Genomic DNA, 26,862 nt, shown 5'->3' on the forward strand with positions numbered 1-26,862 from the left:
GTTAGAGGAGAGTTAGAGGAGAGTTAGAGGAGAGTTAGAGGAGAGTTAGAGGAAGTTAGAGGAGAGTTAGAGGAGAGTTAGAGGAGAGTCAGAGGAGAGTTAGAGGAGAGTTAGAGGAGAGTTAGAGGAGAGTTAGAGGAGAGTTAGAGGAGAGTTAGAGGAGAGTCAGAGGAGAGTTAGAGGAGAGTTAGAGGAGAGTTAGAGGAGAGTTAGAGGAGAGTTAGAGGAGAGTTAGAGGAGAGTTAGAGGAGAGTTAGAGGAGAGTCAGAGGACAGTTAGAGGAGAGTTAGAGGAGAGTTAGAGGAGAGTCAGAGGAGAGTTAGAGGAGAGTTAGAGGAGAGTTAGAGGAGAGTTAGAGGAGAGTTAGAGGAGAGTTAGAGGAGAGTTAGAGGAGAGTTAGAGGAGAGTTAGAGGAGAGTTAGAGGAGAGTTAGAGGAGAGTTAGAGGAGAGTTAGAGGAGAGTTAGAGGAGAGTTAGAGGAGAGTCAGAGGAGAGTTAGAGGAGAGTTAGAGGAGAGTTAGAGGAGAGTTAGAGGAGAGTTAGAGGAGAGTTAGAGGAGAGTTAGAGGAGAGTTAGAGGAGAGTCAGAGGAGAGTTAGAGGAGAGTTAGAGGAGAGTTAGAGGAGAGTCAGAGGAGAGTTAGAGGAGAGTTAGAGGAGAGTTAGAGGAGAGTTAGAGGAGAGTTAGAGGAGAGTTAGAGGAGAGTTAGAGGAGAGTTAGAGGAGAGTTAGAGGAGAGTTAGAGGAGAGTTAGAGGAGAGTTAGAGGAGAGTTAGAGGAGAGTTAGAGGAGAGTTAGAGGAGAGTTAGAGGAGAGTTAGAGGAGAGTTAGAGGAGAGTTAGAGGAGAGTTAGAGGAAAGTTAGAGGAGAGTTAGAGGAGAGTTAGAGGAGAGTTAGAGGAGAGTTAGAGGAGAGTTAGAGGAGAGTTAGAGGAAAGTTAGAGGAGAGTTAGAGGAGAGTTAGAGGAAGCCTAAAAGAGGCCAATCTGTGGACGCAATTGACAGTAGTTCTTATGTTGCTTGTTTTACAGAGTCAGTAAGTTACCGGTAAGTTACCAGTAAGTTACCAGTAAGTTACCAGTAAGTTACCAGTAAGTTACCAGTAAGTTACCAGTAAGTTACCAGTAAGTTACCAGTAAGTTACCAGTAAGTTACCAGTAAGTTACCGGTAAGTTACCAGTAAGTTACCAGTAAGTTACCGGTAAGTTACCAGTAAGTTACCAGTAAGTTACCGGTAAGTTACCAGTAAGTTACCAGTAAGTTACCAGTAAGTTACCAGTAAGTTACCAGTAAGTTACCAGTAAGTTACCAGTAAGTTACCAGTAACTAGTAAGTTACCAGTTAGTTACCAGTAAGTTACCAGTAATTAACTACGAATAGTTTTTTAGTAAGTTGGCGGTTGTAACGTACATTTTTTTCAAGATATTTGCCATAATTAGGAGTTCATCTTATTTAACTATTCATTTAATTAATTATTTCATTATATTTGTGACTTAATGTTTATGTTGGAGTTAAATTGAATGTTGATAGTTACAACGAGCTAAGTTTAATCTTTTAAACTACTTATATAATATATAGTACATCTTCTGTACTTTCGAATAGAAGATCAATCCAAACTTAAATCTGTTGATAAAACAATGGAGAGAATTTGCAAGTCAAACCATTATATCATGAATGAGTACAGTAGGCTGTAGCTTGTATACTACCAGTCTGATACCCTATAAAGCTATAAGCATAGTGTTGTTAGTGCAGCAGTTGAGTATGCACTTCACTCTGTACAATTGTTGACCACACAGGGTCCGGGGTACTTAAATTAATTCACTTAAAAAAGGAGTCGAAATAAAATTATGCATCGATTGCACCTTGACGTCGAAAATTTAGCTCCAAATACTGTACATTATTATTATCATGTTACCATGGTTACAAGCTGCAGATATAGTGATCTGACGGGTTCAACCATAAATGGTTTTGGTGTATGTCCCGTCCCCTTAATTGCATTGTTTACTTTTGTCATACATGGACGACTGTTTAACTCGGTTTGAGGACATACCGCAAGAGTCACGTTATAAAAGTAAGACAAATTAGGTTTCTCCGTCGTGGCCATAAAAATTACAACACAGCTGCACGTACGCCTTGCCTCAGCTGCAACACCCTACATTACAAAATGTTTTAAAAACGGCAAACCAATAAACCAATCTACTTAAATTAAATTTCGACCTGACCTGTAAAATCTAACAGTCTAGGACCAGAATAATTCGAGGCAGCTCGAACTCGCGGGACGTGAGAATCGTATCAAACATCACTTTTATTTGGGGGATCATACTGACCACGCGGTATAGTCCTCCAATCCTGCTCCTCCTTCTGATTACGGTCCTCCGAGATTAATTTGTCCAATATTAAACGGCTTGGAAACTAATATCGCCCGGAAAATGACAAATTTATTAAAAATAGCCCGATTGAATGGATATAAAAGGCGGTGGACGGAGTTGGTGACCACTACCATTCACCCAGCTTCCAGACACTCTACTCTACTGACCCTACAATCAACATGTTCAGACTCCTTCTCCTCACCCTGGCCCTATCCACTGTTCTCATCAACGCTACTATTATGGAAGAGGTATATTAGAGAAACCATTGTTAGTGCCTACTGCCTTGGTTTAGCAGTTGTAAGATTCCTATGGTGATGTATTGCCTGATATAGCAAGTTTCTCAAGAAACAAGTAATCAATTGTATATAAATTATATCTTTCATACGAATAATAAATGTATTTATATATATTTGTGTTTCCTGTTAGTAACACCCTGTTTGTCAGGAGGACAATGTAGAGGGTGTAGAAGAGAGCAGTGAAGAGGGACTTCTGATCGGTTACCCTTCCTCCCGGCTCTCTAACGTCAGATCACGTGCCAGGTCTAGTGGTATTTCAGAGGAGGAGGACCAAACTTGGTAGAACGCTGTTACCATGGTTACTGAGGAGACTGTTCGTTTTATAGTGACTGGAGCTACAAGCTGAACATTGTTACCATGGTTACAAGCTGAACATTGTTACCATGGCTACAAGCTGAACATTGTTACCATGGCTACAAGCTGAACATTGTTACCATGGTTACAAGCTGAACATTGTTGTGTTAGAGACCCGCCTCCGGGTCGTCTTATGGTTTGGTTACATTGTTTAATTTTTGAATCACGATTTAATGCTTCAACCTAGTGTTTGCTTAATCTATGTAACTATAATACAAGGTGTCTTGAAAAATAGAAGACGAATATTTAAATAAATAGCTAAACTACAATTAATCCTAAAATACTGAAAGTAAGGCCACGTGGTCACGCGGTGGTACAAAAGAAGATGAGACCGGAAAAATCACAAAATACATAAATGTTTGGTACAGTAACAGATCATTGAAAACGATATTACAACTGGGTTCATTTCTGGATGTTAACGAGAACAGTTATATAATTTAAATCGTTAAAATTACCTCTTTATTGATGAAGTTATCAGGTTTACATTTCGACTTTGTCAAGGACCCTCATGACATTAACTAAAAGAGATAATATTTTACCAAAACCCACAATTGGGTAGAGTGGACCGCTGCCAGTGTCTCCCTTTCCCAAAATGATATTAATTTGAATGACCGTTCTCAAATGCAAAATGATACCGAAAATAAAATTGGTCGCTCGCTCTTCCCATTCATTTACATAATATACAATTGTAATACCTTACGAGACACATTTAACCCTTATCATACTGGGGTGTTATCAGCTACCTTGGGTACCTTGGGTTCTTTTCGGGCTAGTATGCCCAGGCCAAGACATCTTGCGTCTCCACCACCGGTGTCACAGCCCATTCCAAGATTGAATTACCATTAGCCCCTGTAAATCTAGGGGTAGGAGGGGTGTCGGGGACGGTATGAAGAAAGCGATCAAGTGCTGCCTTGAATTTTGGCAAGGTTAAGATAGACTTGATGTCGTGAGGCACAACGTTATACAAAGCAGAGGCCACTGAAGGGAAAGAATGGAACCTCATGGTGTTGGTGCTTTGGCTGCCAGACTTTGGGGCAGGAGTGATATGATCCACCATATACGTCATAATAATATAATACTTCAGAATACAACAAATTACTTACTTGATACTTGATAAGGTCTCCTCAATCATTCGAGTGGCCTGCACCAAGGAATTGCCGCTTATGTCGTATCATCTCTCTCCAGTGCTTGCGATTTCCTGCCAACTCTCGGACCTTATCAAATACAATGTCTGGATCTCCAGTAAATGTTACTGCGTCTTCCAGGATACAGGTTCGCCAATTCTTTCTTGGCCGCCCACGTGATCTTCGGCCGTGAGCAGGTATCCAGTCAAGTACCTTACTCGGGATTATTACGAAGTTACGACGGGTTTATTAACGACCGGTTAAAATATGGTTCGGGAAAAATATAGCGAAATTGCTCAAAACCCACCACATTTTCCCGGTCGCCATTTTACCGGTGTCCAACCTTTCAATTTTAGATTCAAAAATTTTGTATCAGATGTAAATTTCCTTATTAGAGATAAGCAAGTTTAGAAATTTTCGCATTGCTAAAACTTGTGAAACAAGTCGAATTATCAATAATTGTTGAAAGTAGACAGAAATAATGACTCGTGGTTAATCAAACTAGATGGAAAATAATTTTTAACATTTGAAGCGTAACAACCAGATCGATATTAAGATAAAGGGAGAGCTGTTTAGTCTTCCAATAAGTTGTAATCATCTTCGTTATTTTCATCTGGATCATCCCTTACATCAGTTTTAATTAATTCAAGTTTTAATTTAACTGTTACTTTTACTCTGAGTCCTATTTCATTATGTAGAGATAGTCAATACATAAGAAATTAAAAATTGGCCTATTTAAATCAAATTTGACAATAAGGATATATGACAAGAATTGGGCAAAAAGGTGAATTTTTTGCAATTTTAGTCAAATGAAGTCGAAAAACCTACAACAAGTGTCCCAATAGTCTTCTCTAGGGAATATAAGACAAAGATTAAAATATGAGCACCCATACCCCTTGGGAACCCTAAAAGCTGAGTAGGCGGGTTTATTAACGACCGGTGAAAATGTGGTTCGGGAAAAATATGGCGAAATTACCCTAAACCCACCACTTTATCCCGGTCATAATAATCCCGAGTAAGGTAGATATTTTGGTAGCCTGGTGTCCGGCATTCTAGAAACATGTCCAAACCAGCGAAGACGGTTGGCACTGATGTAGGTTATAACCGGGTTTATTCTTGCCCGCTCCAACACTTGAACATTGCTCGTCCGTTGGAACCACTTAATTCGAAGGATTCTCCTAACAGTTTTGATGGAAAACTTCGAAGCGATGTAGTTGCTTTGAAGTAGTGTTCCAGACTTCGCTTCCATAAAGTAATATTGTTAGAACCGCTGCAACATATATCCGTATTTTGGTGTTAGTTTGGATATTGCGATTCTTCCAAATATTACCGAGCTGATTGAATGCTCCTGAGGCTTTCTGGATCCGTGCAGACAAGTCCCGGTCAATAGTCCCATCACTTGATATAATCGACCCAAGGTAAGTGAAGTTGCTGACTTGCTGGATAGCCGTGTCTCCTACTGTAATGTCCACCGTTGATGCTTCAGTATACGGCCTCTGTGATGTATTCTTGCCGATGGCCATAACCTCTGTTTTCTTCGCATTGATTCTTCTCAACAAATTACTCAATATTATTACCAAAGTATTTCGCAACAGCGAACAAGTACTCAGAGGGCTTTGGGCCCTCTGATTGGTGACGTGATCTGACCCCTCTTTGGGGGCCGGATCAGTTTCCGGTCCCAAAGTCTCCCTGTGGGTGCTTTTGTATTTTGATCCCCCAAGAGGACGAAGACATGTAACACCTCTTCTTTGAGAGTGTTGGAAAGAAGTGTTAACACTGTTGGGAATCTCACCGTAGTAAATTTTTCAGACGAGGATGATCATGTACCTCTCACGGCGGCGCTGTAGGGAGTAGAGATCAAGCTGCTTCAGGCGCTCCCAGTAGCTAAGATGCTTTTATCTTGCTATTTTTTGCAGTGAATGAGCGTTGGATCGACTCAATCATGATTATGTCACACTGGAGGTGAGGCGACCAGAGAGCCCAACAATACTCGGTAATAGAGCGGATGTATGTCTTGAAGAGCATCATCATCGTGTCTTTGTCTCTGGTAGGGAAAGTTCTCAGTACCCATCCAGCTTTGCTCGCTGCCTCAGAGGACTTAATTCTTGTGATGTGTTGACGCCAGGAGAGATTACTGTTAACGGGTGATACTCGTAAAATATCTGTTCCATATATAGGACCGTCGACGAGTCCAACTCGGCGCGCGTCCTGGTAGGTTGTAAACCTACAAGATATAGATTATAGATCACTGTCAACATACTCACCGAGATCTTTCACGACATCATCAGAAGATATCGATGCAACAGATGGTAAAATGTAGGGTTTCTTTAGCTCAGGGTTCTTACCATGCTGGAGAAGTTGAAATTTACTTTCGTTTAGCTCCATGTTGTTTGTTACTGCCGATCGCACTACTGCACAGAGATCTTCCTGGAGACATTTGCAGTCGGACGGGGAGCTGATGTTTTTGTGGAGCTTGGAGTCATCAGGAAACACTTTTACTTTGCAATGTTTTACAACTAGGAACAGGTCGTTGATGTACAAAATAAATAGCAAAGGGCCTAACACAGTGCCCTGTGCATGTGGTACCCCTCTTAGCACCATTTTGACGGATGTTACTCGTCTAAATTTCTTCGAAGTAGCGCGCGCCGCTTTCTTCTCGAAATGTGCCCGACGGCACGAGCTACAAAGTAGCGCGCACCGGGCCAAATCATTAACAATGGTCAAAGCACCATTATGACGAGAGATTCAATACCATCTACAACGACACATGTTGCCGTTGGGTTCTTCCACTGAGGAAGCTTTCCAGCCAACGGTGGGCGTTGCCCTGGAAACCGTACATATGGAGCTTCTTCAGAAGTATACTTATAGTTATAGCGTGGTCAACCTTATCGAAGGCTTTGCTGAAATCAAAATACAGAATATCAGCATTTTCGTCACCATCTAAGTTTCACCTAACCATGTGCTTTCGCGCCACTGCGGGCGCGCTTGTTTCACAAGTCAAGAAACAAGTCAAGAAACCACCGTGAGGCTGGCGCGCGCTACTGCAAGCGCAAGGGCTCTGGATAGAGCAAATCTAAGTCATCCATGATGTCTTGGACGTGGTGAAGAAGTTGAGTAAGACAGCTTCTTCCAGCTTGAAAGCCGTGTTGGTCGTGGTTGATGATGTCTTGAGCTACAATGTAGTCAACCAGCTTAGCACGGACGACCCTCTCAAACATCTTTATGAGGTTGGATAGTGGTTGGATCAGACTGGAGCTTGTCATCACTATCCAATAGGAGTCCGACGAATGCAGCAGGGGTTTTTAACTTTTTTGTTTTTGACTCTTTTGACTAACCACCTGTTAAATTTTAAATGTTAAAATTATATTCAAATTCTGATTCAATTTCAAATTTATATTGATTGGCAATATTAAATTTGTTTACTTACCTGGGGCCCCCAGACTATTAATTATTTTCATTGACACACGCTGCAACCCCTTTTGATCGGTCGTGAAGCGCAGTCGGCCGGCCGGCGCTTCGCGTGCACGAAAGGTATACAACGTGTATATAGCACGCTGAGTGCCGCCCAGTAATGTTTCACTTGATTGCAACCAGAAACGCTGCGTGCAAGAATGATAGCGCGCGGCGCGTCGATGCGATAACATCCTCAATACTGCAACTGAATGCAGCAATTATAATTCACATATGTCATATATTTGACTACATTTTTTATTGTATTGTAAAATGAATAAATAGAACACTAAGAAAATACACAAACTTTAATCATACATTATTTTTAATTCACATGCACAATTAGATGTATTAAACCGATTTCTAAAACAAAATATCCAACAACAAACAATTCGGAAAATATACTTCTTTAGATGACGCAAAACAGTTATGACTATGAATACACACTTAATTAATTGCATCGATTATAGATTTGTAGATTTATAACCTACCAGGACGCGCGCAGAGTTGGACTCGTCGACGGTCGCGGTCCTGTAATATTTTAAATTGTAGCGTGTAGCGCGATGCACTACTGGGTCGCGCCGCGCATTTTCTCGCAACCACAGATCGGCGAGATGCGAAGGATTGACATCGTGAATCAATATTTTAAACAACTATTTTACGAGTATCACCCGTTAAGTAATGTTTGAAACAAATATGTTACGAGTATCACCCGTTAATTATGGATTAGACATTCGTCATTCGCCTTACCCGGGGACCTCAGGCCGGCTATTATGTTCATAAGGCGGAATGACAGGCTGAGCGGAATGACAGGCATTCGTAACATAATAAAAAGTGTTGATCAAGTTATGGTACAAATCGAATATTGCCGTATGTTGCATCTGTTTTACAACTTTAAGTTAAATATAAAACTAAACTTTAACTACAACAATTAGGCTAAAATGGCTCTTGCTTGTGAAAAGTGCATCAACTACCCACCGAAGCGGTGCGTTGGGAGTTTTATCTCAGTTATCCTACTCCTTGTAGCGCGATGCGTTACTGTGCCGCGCCGCGCACTCAATAAGGCTTCTCACAGCGATCTGGCTAGATCGGCGAGATGCGCTACTGTGCCGCACCGAGCTGCCATGAATTGACATCGTCAATTAATCCTACTCCTAAAACTGTATCATTTATCAAAAGTTTTCAGTGTCTTTAATAACATTTTACTATACCATTTAAAATGTAGGACCTGTTTGATATCATCAACTACTACTACTAGACGGAAGATTGACTAGAGGATGTCGATGTCAGAGTTTAGATCCAAAAGTATTGCATTGTAAAAATTCTCATTAGATTTTGGATACTCATAATTGAATATTGAATATTCAACAAGATTTTCATTGCTAATTCGTTAGTAAATTGTTTAGCGATATTAATTTTAACTTATTTTTAAATTGAAATTGTTGGCTTTGGTCTGCATTTAAAATTCATATACTTGGGAATGTGACCTTACAGTTATAGGCAGAATGTGATATTTTGCTCTACACAAATGTGCATTTGTACAGAATATGAGAGATCGGATGTAATTGGGTAGCTTTGTTTCAATGGAGGTGGTGGATCCCGATTCCCAAGTACCTAGGACATGTGCTCTTTTATGCCTTGTTGCAGTTTAATGTTTTCACTATGACAATTGTTAGTGGGTTAGAGAGTTTAGTACACTAAATTATCATTATGCTCATTTATATTGATTACTGCCATTTTTCATGTAAACGTAGGAAAGCTAAAAGATGTGGTTACGATGAATTAAAGGCGGTGAAGCTTTCAAAATGGTAAAAATTGATAAATGCTGAAGCCTTTGCCAAAATTAACCAATCCCCTTCATCAAATTTAATCCAGTGATCTCGGCCCACAGGCTCCTCCTATTAAACAATTTTGATTTTTGTAAATGTGTGCTGACTCCACCACCTATGTATTTAACCTAATATTTAGTGTATTACAGGTAGAAATTGACTTAGGTAGGTATTTTTCTCTTAGGTAGATATTAAGAATTTGGATAATTTCTTAATTGTATGACTATTTCCATTACTGAGACGTTTTTAATATTTAATTTAGGAGGGTTTTTGAAATTTTTATAGGACTGGTTCACAGAGTGAACAGATTCCAGATTTATATATTTTTAAACTGATATTTAATAAATGATTAAAAGAACAAATTTTAAAGTTGCCATTAGATCCAAAAATACACCCATTATGCTCACTTAAAAACAACTCTAAATCAGTAGGCTGTCACTCTATTAATGCACCACACCGCTACCTCCACTGCACTAATAGTTATACAATAAATTCTACAATCCTAATTTTGTGTCGTGATGGAGACCGGTGTTCATACAAAACATTTACTAGGTTGCCGTTTGGTGTGAGCAATAGCGAACAGCACGCACACTCCTTTGCCCCGTCAACCTATATCTAATCTATTTAAAGAGTGACAACCATACTGCACATTGAATTAGGATTCCGTTAAATATCAAATTGATTTATTGTAAACTTGTTTAATCTGTAATAAATGGCATAAAATTGAAATTTTTGTTTAACTGAATTTTTGTTTAACTGAACCTTTATTTTTTCCATTTCACCCTTTTATAAAAAGGTAATAGTGAAAGGTTACGAATGGTCGTTTTTGCAGAAAAACGTGGATTTTGGAGATTGCGGTAGGTGGGTCAAATATATGTCGTGTTCCTTGCTTACTTACTTCCGTTCGTTATCATGTCAACTTGCCGTGCGCACGCGCGCGAGGATTGCTTGCGGAGATGTGGTGTATAGCTAGCCTGTGGTCAATGAATGCGCGGCGCGGGAGTATTTTAATGTATTTTAATGTATGTGTTTCAATAGTATTATTATGAAGTGAGCTGATTAGAGCTTATATTTATAGTTATACTTATAGTGAATGTGGAATGGGAATCTAGCGTCCGCCAAAACGAAACAACGGGCGCAATTCTTGTTAAAATCTGAGTGTACTCAAACACTGCAGGAGAAAGAACAAGAAATTAGAGAAATGGAAGAAAGCACAGAATCATTATTCAAGAAATCTTACATTTTAGTAATTGGGTCTATGATAGAACTGAGACCATCTTGCAGTTGTTGATATTTAGATATCAACTCTGTATTTAATCATTCAAAGTACTGAGTGATTCAAAGTACTGATATGAGTGATCAGTGTTCTGAATGGTGTCTTTTACACATTGAGATTTAAAACTTCTAGCTTGGCTGAGCTTCTGGGAGTAACTTTGAAAGGGTGCAAGCAACTTCAGTCAAATATATTGGGTGCACCAAAAATATCACCAGTTTTAGGATCGTTTAATTAATATGAACACCAAGGTGAATTGAAAAGAAGGAAGTTTGCTGACACTTATTATTTTTAATTAATAATTAAATTTGCAGCAAGTCAGATCATGTCACCTACCATAATGCTCTTTTGAGGTTGCATTTGCATAGATCAGTGAACATACATTGTCGATATCGTCTTGAAACTATGAAGTCGATACAAGGGGTTCTTCTTCCTCCCTCATAACACTTGCAACCATTCCCTACTGTACACATTGATATCTCTGGCAACCTCCCCCAGGATTGCCATATCCCAGAGGCAAGTAGAGCATCTTCATGCTATCCTCTTGTGGGCCATCCAGGCCCAGCCTTCTTCTGATAGCACTAATGCCACCTATAAGGACAGACTGAACTAAGATACAGCTCTTCTTTTGCTAGGTAACTCAGGGAAGAGCTTAGTTGTACAACTATTTAAACTTTTCTTTGACTCCAAAGATCTTACACAAAAATGTAGCATATTATAATAACTGTAACTACATAATTTAATATTGTTCAATAGTAGGAAATGTAGTATTCTTTACAGTTCAATAGACTATTCAGTAACAATACAAGATATTATTTGATTACAGCACTGTATTAATTCTTGCTGAAATCATTGATCCTGTTACAATCATTGTCACGAGCAAATCAATCTTATGTCACCACACTGCACCTTCCTTTGTTAATTATACAAAGCTATAAACTATTCTCTAATTGTGCAGGCATGTAAAGAGTATGTAAACATTCGGGATTTATTAATAATATGGTTGCTGATATGGCTGGTCCGCTGAACGCTATTAAAAGGACTGTCATCGACGGAAAAAGTGTGATCCTTTTGGACGGTCCACCTCAAGTAAGTTAAATCCTATAATCATATTATGATCTCTGTACGTACATTTTCACGACTTAATAGTCAATTTGATTTTAAAACTTCAAAGTGAACTGCCCTCTCCTGCGTAAGCTGGATAAAGGCACAGCAATGGAATTGCCACCCAGCTTTGTCATATATAATGTCCACCACTAATTATATAATTAAATTTCTATTCCATTCCTCCGGTAAAGCCCGCTATTTAAAGTGTGCTCAGCACAGCATGTGGTAGAACGTAATTTGTGCACAGTAAAAATGCGTTTTATTTAGAATATATGTACATAGAATAATATATTTAAAGTTAATCTCTCAAGATGTTGGAAATATCGACCTTGACAATTTAATTCAGGTTTTATCCTGGAACGAATTCAAGTCAATCTGCAAACTATTCGAAGAAGTGGATTGGTTTGACATCGCAGAGGTCACTGGAGCCGACTTTACATCGAGCATGCAGGTGAGAAGTGATTACTGCACCACTGGCGCGGTTTAGTGATACTCACCGTGCTACATATTATGTGCCATAACATGCCCTTACATGTGCTGCGTGTGCAGTTTGCAAGTGTAACATGCAAGTTATCCGATTAATTCTACCAAATTATCCTCTGGTCTGTTGTGCGATATTATAATCAACCCACAGCACAGACAAGACTATTGTTATGCCTATTTTCAATTTGGATGTGACCTCATTATAATTCTTGTTCATGATAGTGGAATGGTGACTATTCGATCACATCTCTCAATAAAAATATTATAATACGACACAAATTTGCTTGGTTGTATGTTGGTTTTGAACCGATGCTGACATAATATTGACATATACCTAATTTAAATGTCACCTCAAATTTGCTGTAATGTAAGTTATTTTTATTGCCATTATAGACGCCAGTCAACGGGCCCGGATGCCTCAAGTTTCCAAGACAGGAAGAGCGCAAGAATGCTATTACCAGTGTGCCCAGTGTTGAGAAAACTGTATTAGCCTCCCTTGACGAGAAGCCCATAAGTAATAGCACACCATTGAAAACAAAGCCTTCCAAGAAAAAAGGTTTCACGGAGAGGAGGTTTAGGAAGTCCGAGAAATGGTATGTTTCAGATTGCACGAGATGAACATGCTTTTTACAATGAGGCTAGTTTGCTGATTTCATTCTGACATGAAACGATCTTCACTTATAATACCGGTCATGCCTTCGTTATGACATGAATGTTGAAGGAAACTTTTCCTTGGAAAATTTCGAACAAAATTTTCATCATAACTGAAAAGTTACACCCTGTCACCGAATGCATGTAACCTTTATAAGCCCCTTCAAATAAATTTGCCATGGTAATCATCACTTCGGGCTGTATGCTGGATACATTGATCTTGTTAAAAATAAGTTTTTGATTAGTTTTTAATTAATTGTCCTGTTGATTTTACAAGCTTTATTTATATGTTAGCATCTTATATAATTGTTGTTGGCTAATAGATCATCTCACTGTAACAGTGCTCATTTATGGGATGTAATTGGATTATTACATGTTAATGCATGTTGTGACTTAATTTAACTAAATGTTAGCACAGTTGCAGTCCTTCTCTTTTGAATGTACATTTGTTAATGCTATTCCATAAGAGACAGCACAAAGATTAGAATAATAATAATACATAACTTTATAACTGACCATTGTGATGATACTATTATGCAGGGTTCAAACATTAATAAAATAAAATTATTAATCCAAATATAATTAGTAAGCCCCATTCACTTTTTACCAAGTTATGGCAGAGCATTCACTTATCTCACCAAATTACAATACAGTACACTACACAGCACTACAATAATATAATACAGTTTACTATATACTATAATAATAGGTAGTAGGCACTATTATGTAATATAGTATGTACTATGTAAGTTATGTATATTACAATGTTAGTTACTACAATATGGTATATCACAATGTTAGACACTATACAGTATGTATTGTACACTATAATAAAAGGTAGTATAGATATAATAAAAGGTAGATAGGGTCGGATAATCTGCTGCTGCTACTACACACTCTGTCAAGTTAAGGTCTGATAATTTATCATATCAGCTGTCTAGCCTAACAGTTAACACATATAACCTGTACACGGAGCTGTGTCGACTCACCCCAGTACTTAGCTAGCAGTTAACCAGTATTTGACAGTTAGCTGGCCAGTTAGCCAGTACTTGACAGTTAGCTGGCAGTTAGCCAGTACTTGACAGTTAGCTGGCAGTTAGCCAGTACTTGACAGTTAGCTGCCAGTTAGCATTAATATTATTAATTTATATACTGTAATTTCAATAAAAATACACATACTGCACTGCTCACAATTAAAAGAGAGCTCTGAGATAAAATATTAAGTTTTTTACCGCATGCTCGTATATCTCAGTGCCGTTGCTAAGTGCCATTACACCTTAAAAAGCTAAAATAGTGCTTCTCATGGAACCAAGATTCGTGAAAAATTTCAAATATTTTAGTTTGGTAGTTCCCAAGAAGCCTGTTATTGTGCACTGTTATTCTGTAAGGCTTGTATCTCTCTATATTGTGCACTGTTATTCTGTAAGGCTTGTATCTCTCTATATTGTGCACTGTTATTCTGTAAGGCTTGTATCTCTCTATATTGTGCACTGTTATTCTGTAAGCCAGCCGAGTATCTCTCTCTCTCTCTCTCTCTCTCTCTCTCTCTCTCTCTCTCTCTCTCTCTCTCTCTCTCTCTCTCTCTCTCTCTCTCTCTCTCTCTCTCTCTCTCTCTCTCTCTCTCTCTCTCTCTCTCTCTCTCTCTCTCTCTCTCTCTCCCTCTCCCTCTCTCTCTCTCTCTCTCTCTCTCTCTCTCTCTCTCTCTCTCTCTCTCTCTCTCTCTCTCTCTCTCTCTCTCTCTCTCTCTCTCTCTCTCTCTCTCTCTCTCTCTCTCTCTCTCTCTCTCTCTCTCTCTCACCCAAAGTACCATGTAATTGGTCATTCCACTTACCTACTAGGGCCTCTTTAGCACTGACGTTCTTTTATTATAGTATAGTGGTCGAGGAAGTTGCGTTTAAATATAAAAATGTAATCGCCAAACCCAAATTAAATCGATTTTTTGTGTAAATGGTATTTAATCATTCTAGGTAATTATTATAAAAAAGGAAGTCACAAAAACCACTTTATCATTAGCCTTCATGATTGAATTAAATTTGGGCACAACCACTAAAATCCCATAACTCTACACCCTCAAACAGTTTTATAGTCGCCGAGCTTCATGCCATCCCGAGCTTCATTCCACTGCGCTAGACAGTTCACTGACAAACACAATAGCTTTACCACCCTGAGACCTGCCAGTCAAATCACACAAATGCCCGCAGCACAATCAAACCCGCAGCTAATTAACAAATACCAGGCACGCTATACACCACTAATTATACCCTGGAGTTGAAGCAGCATGTTTCTAATAACCACATACCTCCCTCCAGGTAGAGGAATCCCCGACACTCAAAGAGGTGGCAGCCCAGCACATGCTCTCAAAAGAGACTGTCTCTTATCTCAGTCACCTGGGTATCACCAGCTGTACTAACCTCCGCAAACTTACTCAGGACGATATCTCACACCTCCAGATCCCGATGGGTCAGAAGCGCAAGGTTTCCTCCGCCGTGGGTCAGTTAACCGGCAAGCCCATGGTACCCATACCTGGATCCTTCAGGTCTAAGAGCACCAGCGGTGGCAGGAATGTTGAGGGAGCACTTGCTGAACATCCCAAATTCTGGGCGGACCACATGGGCAACTCTAAGCTCATAAGAATGCTCTAATACATTAATTCCTTTTGTTGGAGCGTGTGTGTGTGTGTGTGATATGTAAAAATCTTGTAAATATATTTTATGACACTGCTTGACACTAAGATATTCGACCAATGTGAGTTGCTCGTGGATTAATCTCATTATGGAACGGAGGAGGCAAGACAAGGCATAATTGTGTTCCTGACAAGTATGATTTATATGATTTGGTTATATAACATGTAAACTAACTAAGTAACGAGCCGATTTGTTGCAACCTCTCTGCAAGTGCAACGTATATTTTATATAATATGGTTTCACGCACTAAACTCACATATTTCGTAAGTTCGTAGTATGGTTGGTGTTAAAGTTATTTTATTCAGGCCAAAAATTTATCACACAGTTTTTAAAATTTGTAAGAAATTTAATTACACAGAAAAATGTTGTCTACTGATTGAAATAAGGCGATAACGAACTTCTCGCTCTAGTAGGATGGTTTGTTTCAATGATCATTTTGCCAGTTTCAACCAACTTTGAGAGTCGCACTTGAAACTCTTCCTGGTTACCATGGTAACCAAACTTGAATCCTGGAAAATTATATCCTTTTTAGATCATATTTGAAAGTCGACTTTAGGTGCACTTTTCATCTCAAGGATTTTGAAATATGGGGACATGATGTAATTTTGATTGCTATTTATTATAGTATATTAGGAAGGGCTTCCAGCTATTTGGTGATCATAAGAAAATTTAAAGCGCTGCTATTTGACAGCTCGATACTTCATACTTGACTAAAAAGAGAACCTGCGTTGCTTCAATTTACGTAATTTGTCGATTAATATTATAAAGGAGTACTATTAACATACTATTATGTAACTTCAACTTGTCACATGGATTGAACTATCCTTGTCTTCTGAACTCATTGGTAAAGTTCCAATAAAATAGCCTTTAAGCCTTCCAGTAGGTTGGGAAGTGAGAAGTGGTCCTATTTAAATTGTAATGTGGATGAGTGCAATTACAAGGTTTGCTGACTTATTAGCTACATGGTTAAGTATGTGAGTAGCGTTGGAAATTACTAAAAATCGTATTGCTGAAAAAGTGATACCATGAGTGATTGATGTTTTTATGATATTGTAAATGACAATCATTATAAATAAATGAATTAATTGATTAATTAATGGATTCGAAAATGTTCATTATTTGTTGGAGCACGTTGTTAAGTCTTATCTCGAGTTTATAACTTAATGCTGTTATAGGTTTATAACTTTAAAAAATATTGGTTTTTGCAGTGTTATTCCTATCCGCAAAAATGTACATTATCGCCTCTGATTATTCATGTTATATAATTGGTTTTCACTTATTGAATTATTGATATAACGCATTAGCCTACAAATTACAATAGCTTTAATAAAATATATGGTTGTCATGAAAAAGTCTAGTGCAGTAGCCTAATCGCCTATTTATATGTTTGATCATACATTTTACCTTTAAATTATAAAATCTTTAAAGAGATTATTGGGTCTGAGAGATTATTCTGTATAACCTATTCCTGTCAACATATTAGTATATTATGCAGATTTAATAATTTAGACATTATACTGATACTTGATTATTCTATTGAAAAATTAAATTTTCCAATGTAAAATTATCTCAAAGATTGGAGAATTATTAAGTGAAAGTTTTTTTTCAAAAGCCTCTTCCTTTATTTAAATTTGATATGGAAATCTTTGATTTTTTTGAAGAAAATTTTCTGTAAATCTTCAACAGTACAAGAGTGTATATAATAATAATTCTGTATAAGTGTATAGTACTGTACAGTACACAATTTTAATGAACAGAATTAATTGATCATTCTGTTTAGAATTTAGATGATGAATTAACTTTCTAGTTGGACTTTCAAACATTCATCTTATTTTACTAATTACTCAGTTTTGGAAATTTTGGAATTTGCTTTATAATTAGATTAATGCCAAGAAAATGGTTTGATTTCTATCCCAACAAAGAAACTAAGTTGCTTAACCCTCATCTTAAACAATGCCACACTGATTGCTCAGTGCTAAAAGTATTACGCAACGTCTCTCTCTCTCTCTCGAGCAAGATCTAACGGTCTTATCATTAAGGGGCGGTTGCAATCAGCAACAGTTCAAAGACAGAAACCATCGTGTAAATGATATAAATATATACCACTTTGTAACCACGAAGGAGGCTGATGAGATGAACGTCAAATCATTCCTCACTGTCACGTTATAACAATACGAAATATGCACGTATTATACGGTATTACATAATATCATAATAAGCTCATTTGTACTGTAATTACGATAAATGTGCTGCTTTTATTGAACCTCTGTCGCTGATTTAATGTCCATTAGAAAGCATTTATAAGTTACAGGTAGTCGGTCATGAGGTTGGTGGGACACTCAACAGGTTGATGGTTGTATTAGATGTTGTATGTATTAGAAATTCAATTATGATGTTATTATATTCATAAATAATAAATAATTTACATACTACATGCTGACGTGGACCCTCATCACGTATTTGCACGTGACTCAAAGTAATTTTATGAGCAGTTTTGTTACAAACACACATATAATGTATATGGGGGGGGGGGGGGGGGGGAGGGGGGGGGGGGGAAGGCAGTACAGTGTACACTTACATTTACATAAGTATGACTCAAATTTGAGACCTGTAATTTTGCAGATGGACCACTATAACTACTCATTAGAGGATTCCGTCGTCAATATTTAAAAAATTCGATGTTTAGAGGCAACACCCTATCAACATTGAATTATTTCGATCGGGCACTCAGTGAACGATAAATAAGCCCCTGCGTATGTGTACTGACTTTGCCCTCCCCCCGGCTCCGGACCTTTTCAATTATTTATGCAACAGCATGATAATGATGATCAACAAGTAAAATATGCGGCATTCACGTGTACCTGTAGCAGGCATGGGGACGCTGAATTTACTGACCCACTTAACTTACTATAAATAATAGCTGTTAACTAAATGTTACTACTTGCGGCACAAACTACTCGCATGACACATGTTTCATATTCTTATATTGATTGGCAGTAACAGCTGAACAATATATATAACAATATATATATGTACATGATATGTATAATATATATTGTCATATGCGTTAAAATATACCACCATTGTACTTTATACAGTTATATAATAACTTATGAATAAAAGCTTCATCTCCCCCGAGACTTTAAATGAATTGAAACAAGTTTCACTGGGGATCTGGGTCACATGACCTACAACCTGGGTCACATGACCTACAACCTGGGTCACATGACCTACAACCTACATGACAGCCACGTGGGCGCCTTCACTTTATTTAACACAAGGTGTCTTTAAAGGAGGTCACGTCATCACGTGGGCTACAAGTCACGTGGGCCACAAGTCACGTGGGCTACACGTGATATCAGAGTGATTAATAGACAGAGCAGCGTAACGGGTGCCTCCCCCGCAGGCTGCCAGATGGGGAGCTGCTTTATTTAACTCAGCATCATATTATATACAAGTCACACGTGAGGAACTCATCGACATAGTGTGCGGGTCACTAAAATGCCAATCCAATTTTTCCGCGTCCAATATAAGAATATCTAGTTACTACTGTCCGGAGAAATGGCATGGTAGTGCAATATATTCCGATATTTTCCAATATATATTATATATTATATAATATGTCCTTATTGTCCATTTGTCCGCGTGCGCTTTATGGAAAATAGGAAAATACCTGTTTACCCGAACAGAAGGTTTTATAGAACAAATGTTTCATAATGAAAGACAGTGCTTATTAGATATAGTAGCCCTACTAGAGATATACTAGCCCTACAAGAGACTGAAGACTTACCTGTATTGTAGTGGCAGTGCAACGCAAATTAATAAAATCTAAGCATTATGTGCATAATATACACATTATTTAAACTATAGTTAATGGTGGTTTGTAATGCGGTGTAAAAATTTATGGTAAAATATGCGAGTATTATTATAAAGGAGTATTATTATAAAGGATCTCTTGACTACTTTGTTCAACTCGTATTTATTGTGCTGATCTACAGATCCACTACATTACTGCTCATAATGCTGTGTCTGGTACAAAAATACATAGGCAATAATATACTGGCTTAATATACTTCATAAATATATAGACAATAATATACTGGCTTATACTACTAAATGGCTTAATGCCAACCCTCAAGAATAACCCTAGAATATTGGTAACAAAATCGCAATTAAATAACTTTAACATTCGGTGAAATTTTATAAATTCGTTTAATTCGTAGTGACCGAAAAATTATACAACGCAACACACAACAGTGCTTTTGGGAAGTTTCAAAGAATAGACCGTTAATTATACACTAGTCTAAATATGAGACAATCAGACTGTTAACTATAAGTATATATATATATAATACTAACTAGACTATAAGTATAACTTTAATAAAAGCATGTTGTAAATGTAACGTGTTGATAATCTGTGATAAGGAAAGCTTTCAGCATTGAAAACAGACCTAGAAAAAGACTTCATCCTATCATTAAAGTTGAAGCAGCAGTATTTTACCTCTAGTTCTGGTAAAGCCAGTCACTTGTTTTCTCAGTCATGTCAGCATATAATAATATAATATATGTAATATGAGGGATACATTTTAAAGATTAGTCTCCATATACATATAGGAATCATAAGTGTCAGCGCTGTTTGTTAAAACTACTTGCAAACTCCCAACTAAAGCTAAGAGATTCTTCTACATCCGCGCATAACTACATATCGGCATGAATCTTACAATGTCACGGAAATGTTTGGAATATTTGAGATTGGTGTTTGACGTCGAGTGCTTCCACGCAGTATGTGAGCAAGGTGCCCGCTTCTCCGTTTATAAGAAGTAATAAACTCGACTACTTCAAGGTCACGTGGTATGTGAGCAAGGTGCCCACTTCTCCGTTTATAAGAAGTAATAAACTCGACTACTTCAAGGTCACGCAGTATGTGAGCAAGGTGCCCGCTTCTCCGTTTATAAGAAGTAATAAACTCGACTACTTCAAGGTAACGTGGTATGTGAGCAAGGTGCCCACTTCTCCGTTTATAAGAAGTAATAAACTCGACTACTTCAAGGTAACGTGGTATGTGAGCAAGGTGCCCACTTCTCCGTTTATAAGAAGTAATAAACTCGACTACTTCAAGGTCACGTGTGACTGAGGTCACACGTGACCTTGTCAGATTACCTCTGAACACTGTAACACATGGTAACAACAAGTCTCAATGTTGATAACACCACCGTTATGGTATTCGTTTTTAACACCGTCCGTTTGTTGAGTGAAAACGAATAACGTTTCCTATGAGTATTGCTGAAAGCACAGTGTAAGGCCTACACGGACCGCCTCTAACTAGCCAATCCCTGTTTACATGCCGTGTAGCAGGGGACTAGAAAGAGCTAAACTAGTAAGCGGGGCATATATTACTACTATATTTCCCTTGTTCAACACACACACACATACACACACACACACGCATACACACACGCACACACACACACACACACACACACACACACACACACACACACACACACACACACACACACACACACACACACACACACACACACACACACACACACACACACACACACACACACACACACACACACACACACACACACACACACACACACACACACACACACACACACACACACACACACACACACACACACACACACACACACACACACACACACACACACACACACACACACACACACACACACACACACACACACAATTACCATACCGACAGAACAGAAATAACGTCCTCAGTCCTTAAGAAAACTTGGTAATGCTAGATGGGATTTTTAGTAAACCTTAGAATCCCGTCTGTCAACACTGGTTCCATCGATTTCAGCCGGTGTTCGGTATGCCGCATCATTTACCTGTGAAAACCCGTAATAAAGCGTTAACATAACTTTTTTTTTATCAAACACCGTACGGAGAAATGTACGGAGAAATGTTGGATATTTTCTCGTGGCATCATGGTCCAATTATTCCATTATCATAAAGATGGGAGAGTTAAAAGATTGTTATGAAGTAAGGGTTGTTAATTTGCCCGTGGTTTTGGTGTAGAAAATAGCACACGTTTTGGGACATGGCACAAATCACTTCGGCAATATTTCACTATTTTCTGACCATCCGTCTCCGACGGCAACTCTAGACATGACTTTTGTATTAAACATTCATTAGCACTATTGTTTTGGCCCCCGCCCAGGATGCGGCTGACGTGTAAAACCTCTCTCTATAGAAACAAACACACACACTGTTTCTATAGAAATTGCCTTTCCCAAATCTCCCGCATTATGTCAGGGTATTGGAGACGCCGCTTTTAGCTGGCCAACAATCACTCGTTTACAAGAAACCAGTGTGTTTATTATAACCACGCTCTCCCGGTACTACCCCTGATCATGTGAACAATACTAATCCCCGGTAAGTATTATAACTGGGGGATCGGGACTAAGTTAAAGGAAGTGTAGAGTCTATTATATTATATTTAAACATGGGATCTACTGTACCACACTGTAATACTGCTCCAGGAATATGAATGTGTGCGTGCGTAGTTATTACATACTTAGTATTACCCGGCCATTAATGTTGAGATATCATATGTATTTCAGTGAAGTGTAGGAAGTTGTGAGCATAATGGAGGTACGGTTCTCGGCAACAACTGGTAGTTTTTGGTAGCGCTATCTGTTATATGATAGGAATAATCAGTATGTGTGTAGAAAACCCCTCCTTTTCGGAGCTAGCTATCTGTGGAGTTTTGTTGTGGAGTTTATAAGTTTGTGTTCTGAAAACTCACTCTTCTCACGCTGATATTCACGATGCGAGATGTATTGTATTGCAGTAGCTCTCTTCAAAGAGAAAAGTAGAACTACTAAGTAAATTACTTAGCTGGAGGCGTGAATGTATCCAGCGCCCGCTGTAAGAGTGTTCAAAGATGAGATTAAATAAAAGTTCAAGTCCTACGTGTGACCTTCAATATCTCAATATATAATAATTCTGAAAATGTCACAGCCACAAATCCACGTAACCGCATGTTTTTAAACCCGCATATTTCAAGCCGTTTCTAAACCGAAAATTTTCCCAGAGCTTCTCACATGATATCACGTTTAACAAGACTGTTTATACTCCAGCTAGTATAATAATTATGTGTACATTTAACCACAAGTCACCGGATATGATGTAACAGTGTGCCATTAACAGTACCTGTTCTCAAAACCGAATCGTTTAAAATGTCATCAGCGTGATTACCCTAAGCTAAAGAAAGCATCGTTCTTTCTCTTTCTATTTCTCCTTCTCTTTCTATTTCTCCTTCTCTTTCTATTTCTCCTTCTCTTTCTATTTCTCCTTCTCTTTCTATTTCTCCTTCTCTTTCTATTTCTCTTTCTCTTTCTCCCATGAGAGATAATTTTTAAAAGTAAAGAGAAAAGTAAGAGACCAGTTTTGTGGGTGTAAAGTGACGTTTTAAGCCAATGTTTTCAACACCACTTTCAACACTCTCATTAAACTAAACTTTAGAGTAAGACGGGTTCCTGCTAGTTAAACTAATAGACTGCCCTGTTGACCACACAGACACACTTTAATTAACACTTTAATTAAACTAATAGACTGCCCTGTTGACCACACAGACACACTTTAATTAACACTCTCATTAAACTAATAGACTGCCCTGTTGACCACACAGACACACTTTAATTAACACTCTCATTAAACTAATAGACTGCCCTGTTGACCACACAGACACACTTTAATTAACACACTCATTAAACTAATAGACTGCCCTGTTGACCACACAGACACACTTTAATTAACACTCTCATTAAACTAATAGACTGCCCTGTTGACCACACAGACACACTTTAATTAACACTCTCATTAAACTAATAGACTGCCCTGTTGACCACACAGACACACTTTAATTAACACTCTCATTAAACTAATAGACTGCCCTGTTGACCACACAGACACACTTTAATTAACACTCTCATTAAACTAATAGACTGCCCTGTTGACCACACAGACACACTTTAATTAACACTCTCATTAAACTAATAGACTGCCCTGTTGACCACACAGACACACTTTAATTAACACTCTCATTAAACTAATAGACTGCCCTGTTGACCACACAGACACACTTTAATTAACACTCTCATTAAACTAATAGACTGCCCTGTTGACCACACAGACACACTTTAATTAACACTCTCATTAAACTAATAGACTGCCCTGTTGACCACACAGACACACTTTAATTAACACTCTCATTAAACTAATAGACTGCCCTGTTGACCACACAGACACACTTTAATTAACACTCTCATTAAACTAATAGACTGCCCTGTTGACCACACAGACACACTTTAATTAACACTCTCATTAAACTAATAGACTGCCCTGTTGACCACACAGACACACTTTAATTAACACTCTCATTAAACTAAACAGACTGCCCTGTTGACCACACAGACACACTTTAATTAACACTCTCATTAAACTAATAGACTGCCCTGTTGACCACACAGACACACTTTAATTAACACTCTCATTAAACTAATAGACTGCCCTGTTGACCACACAGACACACTTTAATTAACACTCTCATTAAACTAATAGACTGCCCTGTTGACCACACAGACACACTTTAATTAACACTCTCGTTAAACTAATAGACTGCCCTGTTGACCACACAGACACACTTTAATTAACAGTGTTAATAAACTAATAGACTGCCCTGTTGACCACACAGACACACTTTAATTAACACTCTCATTAAACTAATAGACTGCCCTGTTGACCACACAGACACACTTTAATTAACACTCTCATTAAACTAATAGACTGCCCTGTTGACCACACAGACACACTTTAATTAACACTCTCATTAAACTAATAGACTGCCCTGTTGACCACACAGACACACTTTAATTAACACTCTCATTAAACTAATAGACTGCCCTGTTGACCACACAGACACACTTTAATTAACAGTGTTAATAAACTAATAGACTGCCCTGTTGACCACACAGACACACTTTAATTAACACTCTCATTAAACTAATAGACTGCCCTGTTGACCACACAGACACACTTTAATTAACACTCTCATTAAACTAATAGACTGCCCTGTTGACCACACAGACACACTTTGGTTAACAGTGGAACTACTTTTATAAACTCCTTTTATAAACTCCTTTTATAAACTCCTTTTATAAACTCTTGTTATATAAACCCTTATAAATTCTTATAAACACAGCCTGCTTTCTCTCTCTCTCTCTCTCGTATACAGACATGATTACTGGAAATTAAGTAAACCTTATGGATTCAATTAGCGCTCAGGGCAGAGCCCTGCAGGCTCTAGTTATGTATGGTCATTTAAAGATTAACAGCGACCGGAGGCTTGTAAGTGGGGTGGAATAGAATAGGCTTGTATCGTATTTTGTTACGATAATGTGATAGTTGGAATTTGGCCAGTTTAGAGGCCTGAAGGGTGCGCCATTGTTCGGACCGAGGATTAAACACCCTAGTAACACCCTAGTAACACCCTAGTAACACCCTAGTAACGCCCGATTATTCTAAGTACGTGCTTTTTCCCACTCTTAAGCCTCTATTAAAACATGTTTGCTCTCAAACCACCATTTAAAAGTGGGATATAATGTTCTAGGAATATGTAATTATACTTTACATAATAAGACGAACGTACAATAATAGAACTACAAAACATTTATAAGTTGACTATTATAAACAATTATATAATTATATAGTAAATATATTTAAAACTTGACTATCATTATAAATGATAAAATGGTCGTCTCACTGTTTCCTCAATTTCATTGAAAGTGTTAAATATTTAAAAAAATTATAAACAATAATAATTATATGATTGCGATGGAATGTCGATGCTTTCAAAGGTGCCACATTGTCTTCCATCTGATAAAAAGCACTCTCTCATTCCAAGAACACGTGTTTTTACAACAGTATATAGTCTAAACATGGCGTCTAGGTTAGGATGTATTACCGCAGATCCGGGCATCGTCTCGCCATCAGGATGCATCCTCTTGAATGGTATCATGGTTATATTATATTCTCTGAAAAGTATACTTGTATTTATGATATATCTAATCTGCTCCGTGCATATCGTCTAGCCTAAATATTTATTTCAAAGAATATAAAAACTTACTGGTGGGAAAGAAATAAACACCAGTGTATATTTATGAGGTTGACAAACAGTTCGCCGCACGGTTGTGCTGCCACAATCCACCGGACTGAAGTACTGAAATCTAACCTCCGTAAATTTACCACAGAAAAGTGGTGAAATTGAGTTAAACCTGAAGTTTCAAATGAATAGCTCACACGGTACGGTGGTCCTGACGACCAGTAACCTGAGGTCACGTGGCTATTAGGTCACGTGACTATGACGTCACCAGTATTACTGGTAGCTCGCACAAGTGTAACTTTAAGTGTAGTCATTGACCATGTTAGCACATATTGTGATATAGTGCTGTTCAGAAGGCACCAGTGTACCACCTGTTACTCTACGCTGATATTATATATTCACTGACATTTAATAACCACACTAAAGCTCTGGATCTACGTTGGTGGTGGGGACTACGCCCTTATATGGGCATCACGTGGTGGGGACTACGCCCTTATATTATTATAGTGGCTGGAGGGATATGTCACGTGGTTTAACCAGGTATTTCGAAGAAATGGCCGAGTTATATTAATCATATTAAACGATTTCTGGTTCGAGACACCACGCAGCACAACCTGTGGGTTGCGGTTAAACACTTAAAGATAGTTTCTAAATCACAACTACACTTGGTCACAAAAACCATTGCAGATTATATATATTTTATTGGACAAAACCATTACATTGTACATCCATTTTATTAGACAAAACCATTTCAGTTTCTAGTCATTTCGTTGGCTTTTACCTTGCTTCCATGATAGAAAGTGAACATGTTTTGTATGTTGGATTGTGGGTTTCTAGTTTCTACAACCATTTGGGTTTGTTCAAGATCTCTTAAAGCTTGGTATTTCTAATCAAGTCGTTACATACGTTTACAAGGACTGTTTTAATAAAATTATCCTGTACTAAAGAATGTAGGGCAAGTTTACAAAGAGGAATTGCCAGTGCACAGAAACCATAAATTATCGAATAAAAATATGCGCTAATTTTACGATGGAGTTGATTAATTTATATGTAGATTAATCTCGTACTGCTGGTAAAATATTATGCCATGCTACAGCAGCT

At 38.1% G+C, this 26,862-nt stretch overlaps 1 protein-coding gene across 2 annotated transcripts; it reads left to right on the plus strand.

Moving 5' to 3' along the window:
- Positions 1–11,639: 11,639 nt before the first annotated feature.
- LOC134816616 (uncharacterized) lies at positions 11,640–17,507 on the plus strand. Of its 2 annotated transcripts, XM_063825550.1 has the most exons (4): positions 11,640–11,781; positions 12,146–12,250; positions 12,676–12,875; positions 15,243–17,507. In XM_063825550.1, the coding sequence occupies exons 1-4, from the start codon at positions 11,692–11,694 to the stop codon at positions 15,244–15,246; spliced, it is 399 nt and encodes a 132-aa protein (XP_063681620.1). In that variant the 5' UTR covers positions 11,640–11,691; the 3' UTR covers positions 15,247–17,507. The 2 variants fall into 2 exon arrangements, with proteins under 2 accessions (XP_063681620.1, XP_063681619.1); XM_063825549.1 differs by lacking the exon at positions 12,676–12,875.
- The last annotated feature ends 9,355 nt before the right edge of the window (positions 17,508–26,862 follow it).

The sequence above is a fragment of the Bolinopsis microptera genome, chromosome 6 (genome assembly GCF_026151205.1).
Source record: "Bolinopsis microptera isolate Bmic1 chromosome 6, MBARI_Bmic_1.0, whole genome shotgun sequence".
In the NCBI taxonomy this organism is placed as follows: Eukaryota; Metazoa; Ctenophora; class Tentaculata; order Lobata; family Bolinopsidae; genus Bolinopsis; species Bolinopsis microptera.